Consider the following 17138-nt stretch of genomic DNA (forward strand, 5'->3'; position numbering starts at 1 on the left):
ATCATGTTGCAGAATGCAACCTCTGTTCCTTCAGTCCATAAATCCAATGAATTTTGTTGTCACTTGATATCAAGCAGAACCTTATATCTTGCGGTGTTTCAGTCTTAAGAATCCAATGGCAACTGAGGTGGTTTAACCAACAGTTTGGGGATTTTTGCTGTTCTGTGTAATATTTATCTTGTTTCCCACTTACAATTATTGGACTTACTCCTTGAAAATGTCCACTATTATACATTTTTGATTTGGCATTCAAATTGCATATTTCAACTTAAATCTCAAATGCTTGAGTCTGAATTTATGAACTCAAATAGAATTGAAATAATTTTGTTGGTTTCTTTTGTGAGGATTTTTCATTAGGAAAAGTTAAAAGAAGATTTTAACAATACAGTGCCTAATAAATTCCTGTGTGGCTAACTATATATACAGACATGTAAAAAGGAGACTTTTGTTTCAATATAAGCTTATTGCCAGTACTTACATAAAAAATTGTGTTCTTTTAAGTTAAAAAAATAGCCTCAGACGATATTTACCCCCCTTCACTGTTTGTACTAAGGCCACTGTAGTGAATCTAAGCTGTGCACACTCTAAGATTTCACATAATCAAATTACTAAGAAAAATATTCTCTTCCCCTTTCTTGTGTCTTTTGTCAACAAATTCTCCTGTTCCAGTAGACTTCATTGTTGCAGGAAGGTGTTTTTTTTTTGGCTATTGCCAATCAGCCCACTGTAACCACTGCATGATTTTTTCTATGTTGATATACCGTCTAATAAGAAAAGGTAGTTCTCTTTGGCCATTCAGGTGCTTTATAAATGTCATTTAGACTAGATATTTTTGTATTTACAATTCTGCTGTCACTTGCCGTGATGAAGGAAAGAGAAGCCTTCCATCCCTTTCTTTAGGTTGGAAAAAGGCTTTGACACCCCTTCTTAAGCTCAGGCATGAGCTTTGCTTCCTGTGGCAGCAGTCTTTATGCCCTTCACCCCTAAGAAAATTAATCTCAGATGTTCCCTAGCTATAGCCTACTTAAAACTGTAGAGCTATTCACATTTAAAGAGACCGCTAGAAGTCATCTCATCTATTCCTGCCACTTGAAACAGGACCAACTTTTAGTCAGATACCACCAGTATCTTTACAGGGTTCTTGCCTTTCCTAATAAATCATATTTTCTCCAGTTTATCATTGTTACTGTCCAGAAATCAACTCTGTTGTAGACAAGGCCATGTGTATGTCAGCAGGGAGCACTGTGAGCACTATACGCTTCTGCCTCTCAGCAGAAGAGGTTAGTCCTTATTCCTCATTTTGCAAACAAGCAGGCTGAGATACAGAGTGATGCTGTGGTTTCCCAGCTTCTCGTAAGGCAGTGGTCATCCAGCTGGCTAGTGTCAGACTTGGAAAACTGAGTTGATATCTCCTGGGTCCCATACAGCGCTCTGTAAATACCATGCAGTAATCTCATGGTTGAAGGAGTCATTTTTCTGGGCCATGTGCTTAAGGGTTCTGTATATTCAGTCCAAGGGGAACAGTTAGAAAATGTTGACCTTGCTAAATAGGGACAGTTCAGTGCCTGTGCATTTGTAAACTTAAGTATTTTGTTTTCCTTTTAAAGTAAGGAATCGCCTGCTTTTATGGAGTACTGAGTTAAAAATTAAATCATGACTAAAAGTTGCCTTATTGGCTCCAAAGCCATTTTTGTTCAAAATTGCTAGGCTCCATGATTGGGGATGCCAATCCCTTCTTTAGGGGGAGACTCTTCCTTTGAGAGCAGTGTTTTAAGTTCTAGTGGCTAAGTCTGAGAAGTTATAAACGTTGTGCATTAAATAATCAGAATTAAAGAAAATTGCAAGCTCTGCTGATCACCTATAATTTCTGATGAAGGAGGAAGTACTCCAGATGTTTTCACTCATGTGTCATAATACTGATCCAATATTTGGTGCAATAGTCTTTCTTCTATTGCTTGTGCTCTCGGCTGAGTACCAAATGCATTTTTGATTACCAAGCAATAATATTAAAATCTCTCTTTTTTTTTTTTTTCCAAATATAATTTTAGGTCTCAATTTCTGTAGATAAAGTTGAAGAGTTACAAGTCTACATAAACGAGCTTTTAAGGGAATAAGAGTTACATGTCCTAAGTTTAATGTTTCTTTATACTTTCTTTACAGAGTGCCTGGAATAACAATCGCTACAGACATCATCTGTGGTTTTCCAGGAGAGACAGATGAAGATTTTCAAGAAACAATGAAACTTGTGGAACAGTACAGGTTTCCGAGCTTATTTATTAATCAATTTTACCCACGCCCAGGAACCCCTGCTGCAAAAATGCATCAAGTTCCAGCTGCAGTGGTAAGATACATTTTCTTCTGCCACTGTACACGGTGCACTGAGATGTTTTTAAATACATAAAGCATGTGCATGAAAAAGTAGATTTTCTGCAGAACTATGCTACAATTCAATTACAGTTTTATGTAACTCCTGTTGAACTGTCTTTAGAGGTTTACTAGATCACTAGGTGCCTTGTCATATATTAATTATTGTTTAGATTGCTAGGAAGGGTAAAATAATGGTTATACTGAAGTCATGTCTTTTCTATCAATTTTTGGCTGAATGAGAACCAAGAATGGTGGCTGATTGATTACACAATTTTTTCCCCATTTTAAGACTTCCGTGACTCCAGCAATCTTAAGCCTATTGTGAATAATTGTGCAAAGTATTAATAATAGAGAAATGGTAATATATGATTTATCTGTTAAACATCAAATTTGCACATACTTCCATAAGACCTCTTCACACTTTTCTTATAAATTTAGTCTTCCTTCAGCCTTCATGTTAAAGGCCATTGATGAAATTTGCATTTAATTTTTCAGTTTTCAGGTGTTTTCCTTCTTTCTGTTTTTGGCTGGGAAGTATAACCATATCTGATTACCAACAATCTCATCTCAGATTCACACGAGGGGGAAAAAAAGTTTTAATATAGAAAGCAGGTGGCTATTTCATTGATTTAATATTTTTTTTCTAAGTAGTACTATTAGCAATCACTTACGAAGGTATGCTTTGATTTTATTTTATTTTTAAGTTGAATTTGTAACTGCACAAGTTTTTCTAATCTGAATCTCAAAACAAAAAGTATACAAGGCTGCCAGCACAATAATTTAATTCACTATTATCTCATTGTTATGGGCATAAATAACATTTGTATTTCCTAATGGTGTAAGAATGAAAGTTGACCAGCAATATAAGTCAGTTAGAATAAAAGACTTTCTTTCAATTTGCATATTCTGGTACACTAATACAATGTCAAAACTACATTCTGCACTTGTATCCCTTCACTTGTATGTCTGGACGCTAAGTAAAGAGTTTCTGCTTACTCGTAGTATATACCATGAACTCTATAGGATGTATCAGCTGCAGAAGACATAAAATGAGACTATATTTGGCTTCTTTGGTTTATCGTTCAGAGAATTACATCTTGAGTAATGATTGCTCATTTATTATAGGCCATCTCATTGTAGAAAAGATGGAGTTTTCAAATAGCCGCTGTTGAAATAGTGTACTTAGTGTAACCAACTGACGCTACTGAATGATTTTTATTAGTTTAGAATGCTTTTTACAAACTTTTGTAAATGAAAAATATGCAGATGTGTAATTTTGGGAAGTTGGGAAGCTTAAAAATCAAAACATTGATTTATGTTTATTTTGTGTTTTTTCTATCCACTATTTTGTAAGCACACTATTTTCACAGGAGCTGCAAAGATCTTAAGTCGATTTGTCTTCTCTTTAACTGTGTGCCATGGGAAGACGTTATATGAGGAGCTGAATTATTTAAAGAGCTTTAGCTGTTCTGTGGTTGGGGTGGTTACTTGGAAAATGGTAATGTCATTTTAACACAATTTTACATTCTTTCTTCTTATTTCTAGCACTAGCACTTATTGTTTAGGGTTAGAATTGAAGAACTTTCAAAGAAGATGCAGCCCCTAATCTAGGGTTGATAGAAATCTGTAATTAATAGATTTTTTGTTTCTTTCTCCTTTTTTTGTAGTCCTTTAAAAAAATCCTGTGAGACCCTTTGTTCTTTATCTTCTATGTCCTTTGTTCTTTATCTTCTACAAATGGAGGGTAACCAGTCAAACAAAGCAGGAAGAGATTGTGCTAATGTTTTACTTTTGTATTCACATTACCTTCAGATAGAAGCTAACCTCTCTCCTGCATTACCAAGAATGTACTGGGATTTCATTCATCATTCCTCATCGAGAGTAATTTACCACCTGCCCTTCTCTGCTAGGATAAGGAAGTTACCATGCATGCTATGCACACTTCATCCTTTAACAAAATATTATTCATGTCATCTTACTGTGAATTAATTTATTTTATTGTATTTGCATAGGGAAAGAAATAGCACATAAAGTGACACCAAAATGTTTTCCATGAGTGTCTGGGCATACATGTGGGTAGACTGTACCACAGAAAGTTCTTAACAGTATTCTCTGTAGTAAATCTGCTGGTAGGATCTCTTTCTATGAAAACAATTTTGCTGGTATTATTTAACTACCAATGCTGAACCAGTGAAAAAAATATTTTACCATTGTTATTCCTGTATTTTTTCCTGAATGCTGGCTGTATTTGCTGTTATTTCAGCTTTGCAATACTTAGGCAGTGGGGAGATCTACTGCTCTTTGCAAACTGCTCCACTTCAGTGTGTTCCAGGTCTCCAACTCTGATTCAAGATGGCTTCAGTGATCCTGCCGAAGTATCACAGCTGTAATAATAATTTATTTGCCTTGTCAGTTCCTTTTAAGTTTGCTCTTTCTAGGAAGACCCTATGACTTTCAGGGACAGTTGGTGGAGTACTAAGCATAGAATAATTTAGTGCTTTTAAATTTTTAGTGGATAGTTTTTATAAAAGTCTTAAATACAATTGCTTTTCTGGAGAAAAATCTCATTTGGGCTTACCGTAATAGAAAAAAAATCAGTAGGTCCACATGGAATCTTTCCTTTGCATAGATGATTTATCTTTGAAAGCCTTACAGGCACCGATCTTTTTCGAAAAGGGCAGATGACACTAATCCAGATGGACAGATCTGCCACCATAAATTCAGAAAAGATAGTTAAGACTGCAGGCCTTTCTTGTTTCTCCTGGAGAAAAAATGTCTGTGGAGAATCAGACATCTGTCTAAATGGTCTCATCATTTCATAACAATCAATTAGGTTATGCTTACTATAAATTCTGTCTCCAGTGTAGAGAAAAGTTAGAGCACAGTTAAGCAAAGCTAGGCATGATTTCTATTTGTAAGCAATTGCAGTGATTTGCTGAGTGATGTATATGAAAAATGAGTCAAGATGTTGTTTGAAATGTTATGATACCCCAAAATTCTGTTTGTTCATTTGTTTTTCTGACTTTTACCCCCATCTCATACACTTACATTATTATGAGTATATTATCTCAGGTATGAGTCTGGATGCTCATAATCTCCAGCGGGATCTCTGTACAAAATTCTTACTCTGAAATGTGTCAACTATAAAGTGCTATTTTATAGGTTGTAATTATTATTATTTTGGATTTGGATTTCTCCATTTCCCTATTGCCTGTAATCGTAGAAGTGATATTGCTGATAGTTGCATACTTCAAAATACAGGTTCTAATCAGGTATATATTTTAGTGAGCAATGTAAGAGAACAAGATTTAGTGGTGTATGGTAGGGTGTTTTTTATTTAGCTGCATTGCAAAGGATCCAATCCAACTATGTTAGTTCTAAATGTAAAAATTTCTGTTTCTAAAATCAAGCATCTGTAACTTTTTTATGCTCTTGATACTTTTAAATTCACTGTACTTTATTTTTCAAGGTAGCTGTTAATTGTCTGGAGATTTGGTGAGGGAAGAGTTATCTCTGTCCTTGAGATTTGGTCTGTCACAATTTCTGAAAGCATTAGGGGATGTTATTGTCTTACATTCACCTTGGTTTCTGTCATGTGGAAACAAACTGAAGAGATAGCCGTTTGGAAATAATAAGCCGTTTGGAAATAATAATAAATGGGGCTGCGTCAGGCTGGCGGGCGGTCACCAGTGGTGTCCCTCAAGGCTCCATTTTAGGGCTGGTACTTTTCAATATTTTTATAAACGATCTGGATGTAGGAATAGAAGGTATTTTGAGCAAGTTTGCTGATGACACCAAACTTGGAGGAGTTGTGGACTCGAATGAGGGTGGAAAGGCCTTGCAGAGGGATCTGGATAGGTTAGAGAGCTGGGCGATCACCAACCGCATGAAGTTCAATAAGAGCAAGTGCTGGGTCCTGCACCTGGGACGGGGAAACCCTGGCTGCACGTACAGACTGGGCGATGAGACGCTGGAGAGCAGCCTAGAAGAGAGGGATCTGGGGGTTGTGGCTGACAGCAAGTTGAATATGAGCCAGCAGTGTGCCCTGGCGGCCAGGAGGGCCAACCGTGTCCTGGGGTGCCTCAAGCACGGCATCGCTAGTAGGTCAAGGGAGGTGATTGTCCTGCTCTACTCTGCGCTGGTGCGGCCTCACCTCGAGTACTGTGTGCAGTTCTGGGCACCACAGTATAAAAAGGACATGAAACTGTTGGAGAGTGTCCAGAGGAGGGCTACAAAGATGGTGAAAGGCCTGGAGGGGAAGACGTACGAGGAACGGCTGAGGTCACTGGGCCTGTTCAGCCTGGAGAAGAGGAGGCTGAGGGGAGACCTCATCACAGTCTACAACTTCCTCGTAAGGGGGTGTCGAGAGGCAGGAGACCTTTTCTCCATTAACACCAGTGACAGGACCCGCGGGAACGGGGTTAAGCTGAGGCAGGGGAAATTTAGGCTCGACATCAGGAGGGGGTTCTTCACAGAGAGGGTGGTTGCACACTGGAACAGGCTCCCCAGGGAAGTGGTCACTGCACCGAGCCTGTCTGAATTTAAGAAGAGATTGGACTGTGCACTTAGTCACATGGTCTAAACTTTTGGGTAGACCTGTGCGGTACCAAGAGTTGGACTTGATGATCCTTAAGGGTCCCTTCCAACTCAGGATATTCTATGATTCTATGATTCTATGAAGTGTCGTAGTAAGGTACAGCTAGGTTCATCCCTATTGAGAACTGGAGATGGCAGCTGTTTTGAGAGCAGTAGTGTGACTCTAGCTTCATGATTACACTGCCCTCAGCTGCAGCATGGCTGGATTCCAACCCTTCTATATGTATTTGCAATATGCTAAAGCTTTGAGTTATTAGTGTAAATATTAGATTTTTTTTTCAAAAAAGCTTTGTGAGATCTAGATAAAAGACTGTATTCAATTTCTCTCACAATCTCTCTCTCTTTATATATATATATCATAAAATAATTACCTCATTCCCAGCTAGAAAATTTAATGTCAGTCAACTGCTGGACCTTTCCTTTAATTCGTCTAAAGAGTGTCTGCTTGACTTTTATCTCTGTATTTAGTTATGTTAAGCATGCTGCTTACTAGATTGTGAGGAATAGTTAAATTACAAAATTCATACCTGAACTGCCATATGATCTCAAAAATCATTTACTTCAGAAAGAGAGGTAGGTACAGGATATTTCTATGTTCATCCAACCATGCTGTAGGTGGTTTGCCCCCCGACATCCATCCACCCCCAAATGCTGTGTCCAGAAAAAATGCCTCCTGAATCGAAATCCTCATCCATCTAGATACTGGACTTTTTTTTCTGTTAAATATGCCTGTCGTTACTAGGAAAAATCTATGATCAGATATTGTATCTTCCTCCATGTAATCACTCCTTCTCTTAGTTCTGTTACTATTTATTTTATTTTATTATTTTATTTTATTTTTTATTTTTTATTTACCAGTTCTAGAAGCAGTGCTTAATGCACTGAGCCATTATTTTCTATCTGGGTAGCATAATACCACATGCACCCTCTCAATGTTGCGTTCCACACAAGTTGTTTTTGGCCATTCAGGGTTGGATTAGGTGATTTTTCAAGGACCCTTCCAACCCAACCCATTCTGTGATTTCTGTGTGAGCAACCCAACGAGTTGGTAATTTATGCCTTAATTCTATGATAGCCAATTTTTTTTTTTTCTAAGACTGCCTTGCTTTTGCTTCCTTCTAAGGGTTCTGCACCTTCTAAGGGTTCCCTAGCACCCTTTTATGGCTGAATGGCCACAGATTCCCCATAGTGCAAGACACTGGAAATAGGCATTCTTGAGTACCAGCAGGTACAGCATGATGTTTAATTTTACCTTTGCTGGATAGATACAGGTTTTGTAGTTCTGAATATCCATGGACAAACAGCTCGATCTCCTGTGACAGCTCATGTGCTCATTATTCAGAATAAATGATTGCCCATGTGTCCCCACAGTGCCCCTGTCTGATTAAGAAATAACCACATCCCTCAATCAGGCGGTATCAGTTGTCCTCTCCCTCAGCACCTTTTTATTCTAAGCAGCAGGACACCAACTGGAATAGCGTTGCTTGTGCAAGGGACTCTTTTTGTTCTTTTGAGCTCCCTCAGTAAGTTCTGTGGCTAAATGGCATCATGTGCTGCAGGAGCTATATGCAGCTGTGATAATTGCTTCTGGAGTATCAAAGATGCTTGCCCCCTGACACCCCTCTCCAACACATGCAGTAATGCATGATGTAGCACGCAGAATGTACTTTGTGTAGGAGAAATCAACGCTGATCAACGTCTGTGCTTGACTGCTGAACCTCTGTACTACACTTTGTTTCCTCAGCAGTACAGTTTTATTTATGGTTTGCTACTTTGCCTGAGCAAAGACTTTTACAGCAAGTTCAGGAACAGAGTTAAAAATGTGAAGGCTGGAGGGGGAAGCGGACCATGACGGAAAAATCAATATATAATCCTTCATATTTGTCAGTGAACTATTGAAGTATTGCAAGTTAACATTTTCCTGCAAGTTTTGCACTCCTCTAGTAGTTTTAGTTACACCATGTTTCCTTATGTTTTTTATCAGTTTGATGTGAGTACTGCGGGAAGCCTTACTCATCAAGATAGCTATGCTTTCTCATACATACAAAGGCAGCTGTGCTCTGATGCAACTTGTTTTAATTGATATAGCTGCTGGTTACTGAGGGCAAATCAATGTTTGCTCTTTGTATTCCTTTCTGGATGCTTATAGATAGTTTTGCATATTTTTCTCTATGTTTCTCCAAGAGTTATATAAGCTGACTGACCTATGATAGCCTGGTTCTTTCCTTTTTCCCCGATTTAAACATGGTTGAAGTATCTAGCTTCTTTTAGAATACTGTATCTTCTAATCTACCCCAGTGCTCGCAATTCACTATGCAGCCAGAACTGCGGGTTTGTGTGATGAAGTCAAAGGAAGGTAATTACTTGTAAATATCTTTTGTGGTTGAAAATGCTACTAAATAGAATTTTACAGATATTTAAAGACAATCTTTTTTTTCCAAGCTAGATTCGGCTTAAGTTCAAACCACTTTAATTTATTTGGCCAGGTGCTGAAATGAAAATCTGTTTCTGTTGTTGTGTGAGACAGTTGAGCTGGTATGTTTTAAAACAGGTTGTACCCTTTTGTGAAGCTGTAAGCGATCTGCCTCTGGAGCTGCTGAAAAATTAGTTCATAACTGAATCTGGGGAATGGGTGAAATTCCACAGTCACAGCTGGACTTTGGAGAGTCAGACCCCTGGGAAAGGACAAGAATATTTTGACTCTAGCCTGGAGCCACGTCTCTTAAGTCTTGCACTGGTGTGGTTCAGGCACCTGGTAGAATGTCGTATGCCTTCAATGAGCACAACTGTGTTGCTTGAAAAAGCAAGTCAAAATTCACAGCTAGTCTGGAAATACACTTGGGAAACCCAGTTGGTGTTCTGCTTTTTTGAATTATGCTGTTATTTACAGCAGAAGTGATGGGAACAAAGATTACCAACAGCTTCCTTATAAGCTTTTTACTAATAGTTTCAAAATTTGAGCATTTCAAAGTAAATATACAGCTATAGGTTCAAACTGGGCCATGTTGTTAAGAAAAAGAATTAAAGGACATTGGAAAATAAAATGTGAAGAATATGTACAGGGAGGACAGAGTTCTTTCTAAACTTCGCTTTCAAGACAGAAGTAGAAACAGATTCTGTAAAGAGGCTGAAATCACCACTAACATAGTATATAACATATTGAAGTCATGTACAGTTCACATGTTGAATGTCCAATATAAAGAACTACTTCTATGAAGTTGTAGTCCTGTAAGATTTGCAGTGCCCATGGACATTTGATTTACCATCCTCCTTCCTTTTTGAGTGCATCCTGAAACTCTGACAGATTCTAGGATATTAGTTGTAAGGAAGCTGAAATAGTGTAGAAGTTTTGTGTACCACATACTTCTGCACTGAATAGAAGGGAGAGGAGGTACTCTATACAGACAATGTCTGTATACAGACAGTAGTCTCTACGTCAGTAGTGTTTGATATTGAGAGAGAACATTTTTTTACCTCCCATACAAATATATGTATGATTAGCATTGCAGGTAAATTTCTTCTTTCAGTGTAAAATTTTCTCGCAAGAATTCAAAAGTCAAAAATAGGAATGTAATTCAGTGAAACAAGTTTTTCAGTGTCGTGAAGGTTTTCTCTTATTGGTTTTTATGGTTTAGCACATATTGCATTTGCTTATAAAAAAAGAGAGAAGTATATATCATTCTTCTACCTTCCTGGATGTCTCTTAATCTGCTGTTTATCTTAATGGCCTTGGGCAGACTGAGCAGTCTCTCGGTGTCCTGAGTTTGTTACCTATTGCAGATTCAGCATGACTACTAGGCTCCAGAGATTATCAGTCCTCAGAAAACTTTCATATACTATCCTTTCAGCATGTAATATTCCTGTCTTTGGCCTGCTGTTTTCGTTACATCCCCATACATATCCATAGATACCTGTAGAACTCATGCCCGCAAGGGGGCCGTTATGACAAGTGGATGTTGTGTTTGTGTATTCTGTATCCTTTCCTCTCCAATGGCTCCTAATTAAGTGGAAAAAACATGGAAGTTTTAACCGTGTCTTTCTGTCGCTTGTACGTGAATTATAGTTAGGAGATATCAGAAATCTTTTCTCTTTTTTAATTCAAAATTTTAGTACCCTTCAGGAACCAAGCTTCCCAGAGCTGGAAACAGTGCAAGTGGCTGTAGACATAAGGGAGGACTGCTCATAACTTAATCCATAAAATTAGATGTATGCTTCAGGACAGCAATATCTATCCAAAATAAAGTAAATAATAATAATAATAATAATAATAATAATAATAATAATAATAAGCTCTTGGCTTTGGCAGTTCTGGACTTCCTCAAATGAGAGCATAATTTAGATTTAATAGTTTGTGACTTAACACAGATAGCAAATGTATAATCTATCTAGGTCTGGTATTAATTATGTCACTTAAATGGTCTAAGCTTTACTACTTTATTACCTTTGTTGTCTAGCATAAGTGAGTTCTGGTTGAGTGTACTATTTTTGTGTCTACCTGTAGCTGTTATTTTAGACTCCAGGAACAGAATTTGCCAGTGCCATAAACCCAGTTTAAAATACATATATTTTTTAAATGTTGCAGACATAAGTATAATTCTAATTTTTTAAACCTGCAGTTTTCCTTTACTGTTTTTCAATATAAATTTGATATTTTTTTATATAATGGAGTTGACTAAGCTTGTCCATCATTTGCAAATCACGTGACCTTTATGATGTTCCATAAATTCTGCTTTTGAGGACACTGAAATATCCCGAGGTGGGTCCTTGTTGACCCTTTCCTGAACTTCATCTGTCTTTGATAATCCAAGCACATTCCTTCAAAACCATCACAGTCAATCAGGTCACGGTGTGCTTTGGAACTCGTATCTTCTGCTGCTGTGGTTGCTGTGCCTGCACCCCGGTCACTGTGCTGAAAATCTGCGTGGGATTTGGAACTGCCGAACAAGTGGAAGTAGATTGGAGGACTTCATTGTAAACTGAGATGAAACAGAGCAGACACAGGGCAATTCTTGCGTGTCTGATGAATCTGTGTCTTCGTGGGCACACAAGTGGTCTCTCCCACACAGCAAGCATTTGAGCACTGCATACTGCTTTCTCTTTCATACCCCACCGTACCTTCTGGAGCACTTCCTTTCTGCTCTTTTTGTTGTTTCTGGGATGCTGGAAAGCTGGATGCTTTTGAGGCAGCTGTTGTGCAATAGAGGCCATGGATTTCTCACCACATTATAAAAAGGAAAGGAATGCACTGTAAACAGCTCTGTCCTGGACTTACGTGTTTTGTTACTAAAATATAGCTTGCAATTCTTTGTTTTATTTTATTGCAGAAGTGGGTGTAATTCCAAATCAGCCTATCCCTTGTGACCAATCACTTTATTTCTGATTCGGTGTCAATCTAATTCAAAATCTGTCGGATGCATCAAGCCAAGTTTCTGTCAGACACCTTTGTTCTATGATATCTTTTTGGGCTAAGAAGAATTCCTAAATCAATTACACTGGCATCCTTAGAAAATATCCACTTCATATTGATAAAGGTAGATAATCAAAATTTGAGTATGAATTCCAGACATAAAAATCTGCCATAAATGAAAAAAGGCATTTAGAAATGACATCCAGTGAAGACAACTAAAATGTAAGGTCCCTCAGGAAGAACAAGCATTGAAGGTCCTTTTCTAAATAAAATATTTCTTTGTGGAAGTTTTCATAGTAAATTTTATGTAGTTTATGCTCTGGTAAGGGGGAGATTTTGTTATGAAGAAGGTATAGGAAGTAGAGGTATAAATAACAAATGTTAATCCTAAACTAAATTAAAGAACTCAAATGTACCAGAAGCAATACGGATTCATTAAGATTTGTGAAATATGTGAGTTCACAGAGTCTGTATTACATAGCTGAAATTATGAGAGGTAAGAAAAATTGCAATGCCCATAGTTTAATTGAAGCTATATTCTTCAAGAAATTGTTTCAAATAAGTTGACAGATACTTCTGTGAAGATTCTATGCTGTTTTTTGAATACATTTGTATTTTTCATAAATAAGAATCTCTGCTTAAAATATGAAACAGACTAAACCATGATTATTTGTGTTGCCATAATCCTGAATACACTTTAATGTTTGTGATCATTTTCTATATTAATATTTTTAGTAAAGATATGCAAAGTTTTATATATTTTCCTCTTCGGGGAAAAAAAACACATTGCATGGGCTCATATAAAACTGTTTTAAAATTATTTTAATAAAGATTCACTGACTATATAAAGTACACAAAGACTAAAGAGTATACAAAATCTAAAATATCGATGTATAATTCTGTTGTTAATTGGATCTGGAAAATATGTCTACCATACTGGGACATCAAGATAAACTGCTGAGTATGACATACTGTGTGCTAAGTGACCGATTGCGTGGATACACCAAAATTTATTGGAGTAATTTCTTAAACCAAGCTAAATAATGAAATATATATGTATCAATAGTTAAAGCAGAACAGTGTGTCAATTTTAACATGGTAATGTAGGTAGGTTAGGTCAGGACTAGCTAATCCGAAAGTGTTTTTTTTGCCTTTTTTTTTTTTTTTTTTGGTCTGCTTCATTTTAGATGTGATAAGAAAGACAGGAATGGTATCAGTAGAAGTGAATTAACAATAAGAAGCAGGGAACTTGTCAAGCCTGTATTGTCACTTCTGCCTATTCAGACCTTCCAGGGTACAGACACAAGACCATAATGAACACCAGTTTTATCACGAAATCTGGCTGGGGTACAACATTTTTTTCAGGTTTACCTGAAGGTGATGCACTGAATAACTCAAGGTCAAAGAGAACGGTTCACTGCTTTCTGATCTCCTCTTAGAAATTGTTTTGCAGAACAAAAGGTAATCTGTAACCTTCGATAACTTGGCAGTTTCGGTGACTTGGCTTATATCTGTGTTGTGGTTACAGGTATAGAAATTTAAGACTTTATGGACTGAATCACCAAGCAAGGGTTTTAAATGTTCCTTGGTTACAGAAGATGCTACATCTTCCTATGTTATTTTGTCAATTAACTCTTTAGAGATATAAATTAGGCCAGTCTGTGTATTTTGGTAGGGTGCTTCTTAACTCCATTCTCTTATAAAAGTTCGGGGTTGGGAGCTACCCAAGGCCTTTGTTATTTTGAGATCACTGTATTACTAGGGGGTGGGCATGGATATGCAGCTTTTCTACTGCTCTGAAAAAGCATGTTACTGAAGTTAGAGAATGCCATAACACAAAATGCATTGGACATACTGTTTAAGAAAAGAAAATTTCTATCACCTTACTTGCTCTTGCAAGAGAGCAAGTTATGCTGGAACCTTCGAATTTCCTGTGATACTGGGGAAGAAAACGGAAAGTACTTGCAGAGCAACTTCCTACTTCTCCTGAAATCTGTCAAAGGTCTTTTTGCCTTGGTACACGTAAGATATAGGACTATGTGGATTATGTGTATACAAGAACACTGCTAGTATACGTACAATATTTTATACTGTAATATTACATATTTTATTATATTTTTTCCAATAGTGTTCTGTAACCTGGCTCCCACTTTTTTTGTTATTTGTCTGTTGCTGACTGTTGAGTCTTGGACCATAAATTAGTACTCTACAAATAATAAATTAAAAGAAATATTTATACATAATTTTTCATAGGTATTTATTTCATATTATAATTAAATTCTGCCATGGCCCACAAAGTTTAATGTGGTTTCATCTCTAAATTAGCTGATCCATTGTACAACTAAATATACACCTACTATACATGCCTACTACACAAGCAAGCAGTGTGGTTTTCAGACTTGTTTGAGAGAAAAGAAATGTTACTATTGCTTGTTAGCGTGTTCAAGTGTGTGAGATGCTTCATAAGCTCTAAATCAAATAAGATTCCTGAGGCAAAACTGAATTTTGTTTTAATTCTGATCCAGTAGTATGCAAAAGAGAGAAATGGGAGAGAAGATAGATGAGAGATGAGATCTGAAGCATTTATCTGGTTGCCTTGACACATTGCTATTCGCTGTCACCATTAGGGAAAAGAAGGATGTTTGAATGGAACAAGATACGAGTAATGCCCCACATACTGGAGGGACTGTAAGGGTTGGAAGCAGAAAAACAGAAGGATAATTTTGCTGATGTTATATTGAGGCTGCCACCTTCAAAGAAATTGGTAGAATCTGCAGATCTGCAGTGGTATTTGACTGGAATTATTAAGGACCTTGAAGGTGAAAACAGACATATTAAAACAGAATGTTGAATTTAAAGGAAAACAGTACATCACTGGTTTCATATCAGGGAGTAATCTCAAAATCCTTTATTACTAGGTGAAAAACTAAGAATATTCCATATAAGTTAGCTGCTTCTAAGTAATCTATAATAAAAATATCTCAGCGATATTGGAATTCTCATTCACACTGAACATGATAGACCATGCTTACAGGAAAGCAAACAAGTTACAGGCTACAATGATATCATCAGAAAGACACGTAGTTATCACCTGTGCAAGAAAAGAGGATTACCAGAAAAGTGTAATATACCTGCGTGAGTCCATGGTGTTTCGTATTCAATATAGTTATTTCATTTCTAAGCTTATTTTTATGAAGTATTTTCTCTTCACAAAAATGTGTTGTTAGGTTACTCCGACATTTACCCTATTTTCACACCATTATATAGAAAAAAAATTAAGTTTAGCTTTATTTTTCTAAAGTAGACAATACAAAATTCCATGCTGGTTAGCTATTGTGTTGAAAATGTTTTGTGGTTTTAGAGACTAAACCTATATTTTATTTCTTTATTTATTGCATTGTTTGTTCTTTAAGTGATAAGATCTACATTGTAGTCTTCAAGCATTAGAAAATGTTTCATTATTACCATAAATCAGTGCACAGGGAAAAAAGTAAAACCACAAGAATCTCATTATTCTTGGCTTTTATTGGTTTATAATTCCGAATGGGACTAAAAGGATCCTTTACCGATGCTATATTTTAAACATATAATGTGCATCTCAGATGGCCAATGCCCCTTTAAAACCTCAAATGTTATGAATAAGATCTCAGAAACTATCTCAGGCTCAGAAAATCAGTCAAAGAAATAAAATATTTAGAATAAAATGTGTTATACGCTTGTATGCTTACAAGAAAAAAAAATCATGAAATTATGATGCGTTGTTTTCTTGATACTGACATTATGTATGCTGTAAGAAAAATCATTAGTTGATGTTGGCTTGTTATATTATAACTGCATATTGGACGCTATCTTTTGAGAAGTGCTTGATTACTTACGTGTATTTTAGTAGAAAGATTGAAGTAATTCATATGCAACAGCTTTGCTTCACTTAGGGAAGCCCTTCTGTCTTGGGATACTTATGTGTAAAACATATGATTTTACAGTATTAAACTCAGTCCTGCAGCTGCACTTTCATCTATTCTTCATCAAGCTTTTCCATACTTCAAGTTAAAGGCAGCAGTAAAAAGTATCTCCTGTATAGTATAACATTTTAGAAATGTATTGAAACAGAAAGTGAAAAGTTGTTTGCATGCTCACATGCATCTTTTTTTTAAATGACCCGTATTAACATATTATCTGAATGCCTGTCTGTATCTCATGTTGAAAAACAAAACAAAACAAAACAAAACAAGCTGAATTTGCCTCATCTCCCTAAATTTAAGTGCTACAAGGTAAGGACTATACATTTAAAATTTAAGTCAGCACAGGATTGAATCATCAGAATTTTGCAGCCCATCAAAACCCCTACCCCTGTATCACATCCACGCATCAAGGAACCTTCTGTCCAGGCTTTTGTTTGCTGTGTATTTAGGAGGATGTTGCTGGGCTGCCACTGACTCCGACATGTGAGCTGCTTTACAGAGCAGAGATACAGGCAGCCTTGTCCCCTCGGGGAAAGCGCTTCTTCCTGTGTTAGTAAGGTACTGCTCTGCTTCAAAAAATCCCACCGTCATGCACCTCTGTGTGCATCAGTTTACAAGTAGTAAATTGTGCCCAGCTCTCGGGCTGAGCCCTTACTGGCCTCATCAGACCAGTGATATTTCGCTCAAGTGATACGTGACTTACTGTCCCCCTGGGAAACCACTACTGGAAAAGTTTTTGGAGGAATAGTGTCTCTTTCTGGAGTGCTACATGTCAAATGCTCCTGCACCAAAATTATGTACAGCGA

General features: G+C 36.9%; 1 protein-coding gene across 2 annotated transcripts in view; it reads left to right on the forward strand.

The window, feature by feature from the left end:
• CDKAL1 (CDKAL1 threonylcarbamoyladenosine tRNA methylthiotransferase) overlaps positions 1 to 17138 on the forward strand; it is a 436369-nt gene that overhangs the window by 322121 nt on the left and 97110 nt on the right. For both annotated transcript variants that reach the window (XM_083825860.1, XM_083825861.1), the window contains one exon: positions 2161 to 2341. In XM_083825860.1, the coding sequence (XP_083681986.1) occupies positions 2161 to 2341 (181 nt within the window). The remainder of the gene's footprint in view (positions 1 to 2160; positions 2342 to 17138) is intronic.

This window comes from Anser anser, assembly GCF_964211835.1.
Source record: "Anser anser genome assembly, chromosome: 2".
In the NCBI taxonomy this organism is placed as follows: Eukaryota; Metazoa; Chordata; class Aves; order Anseriformes; family Anatidae; genus Anser; species Anser anser.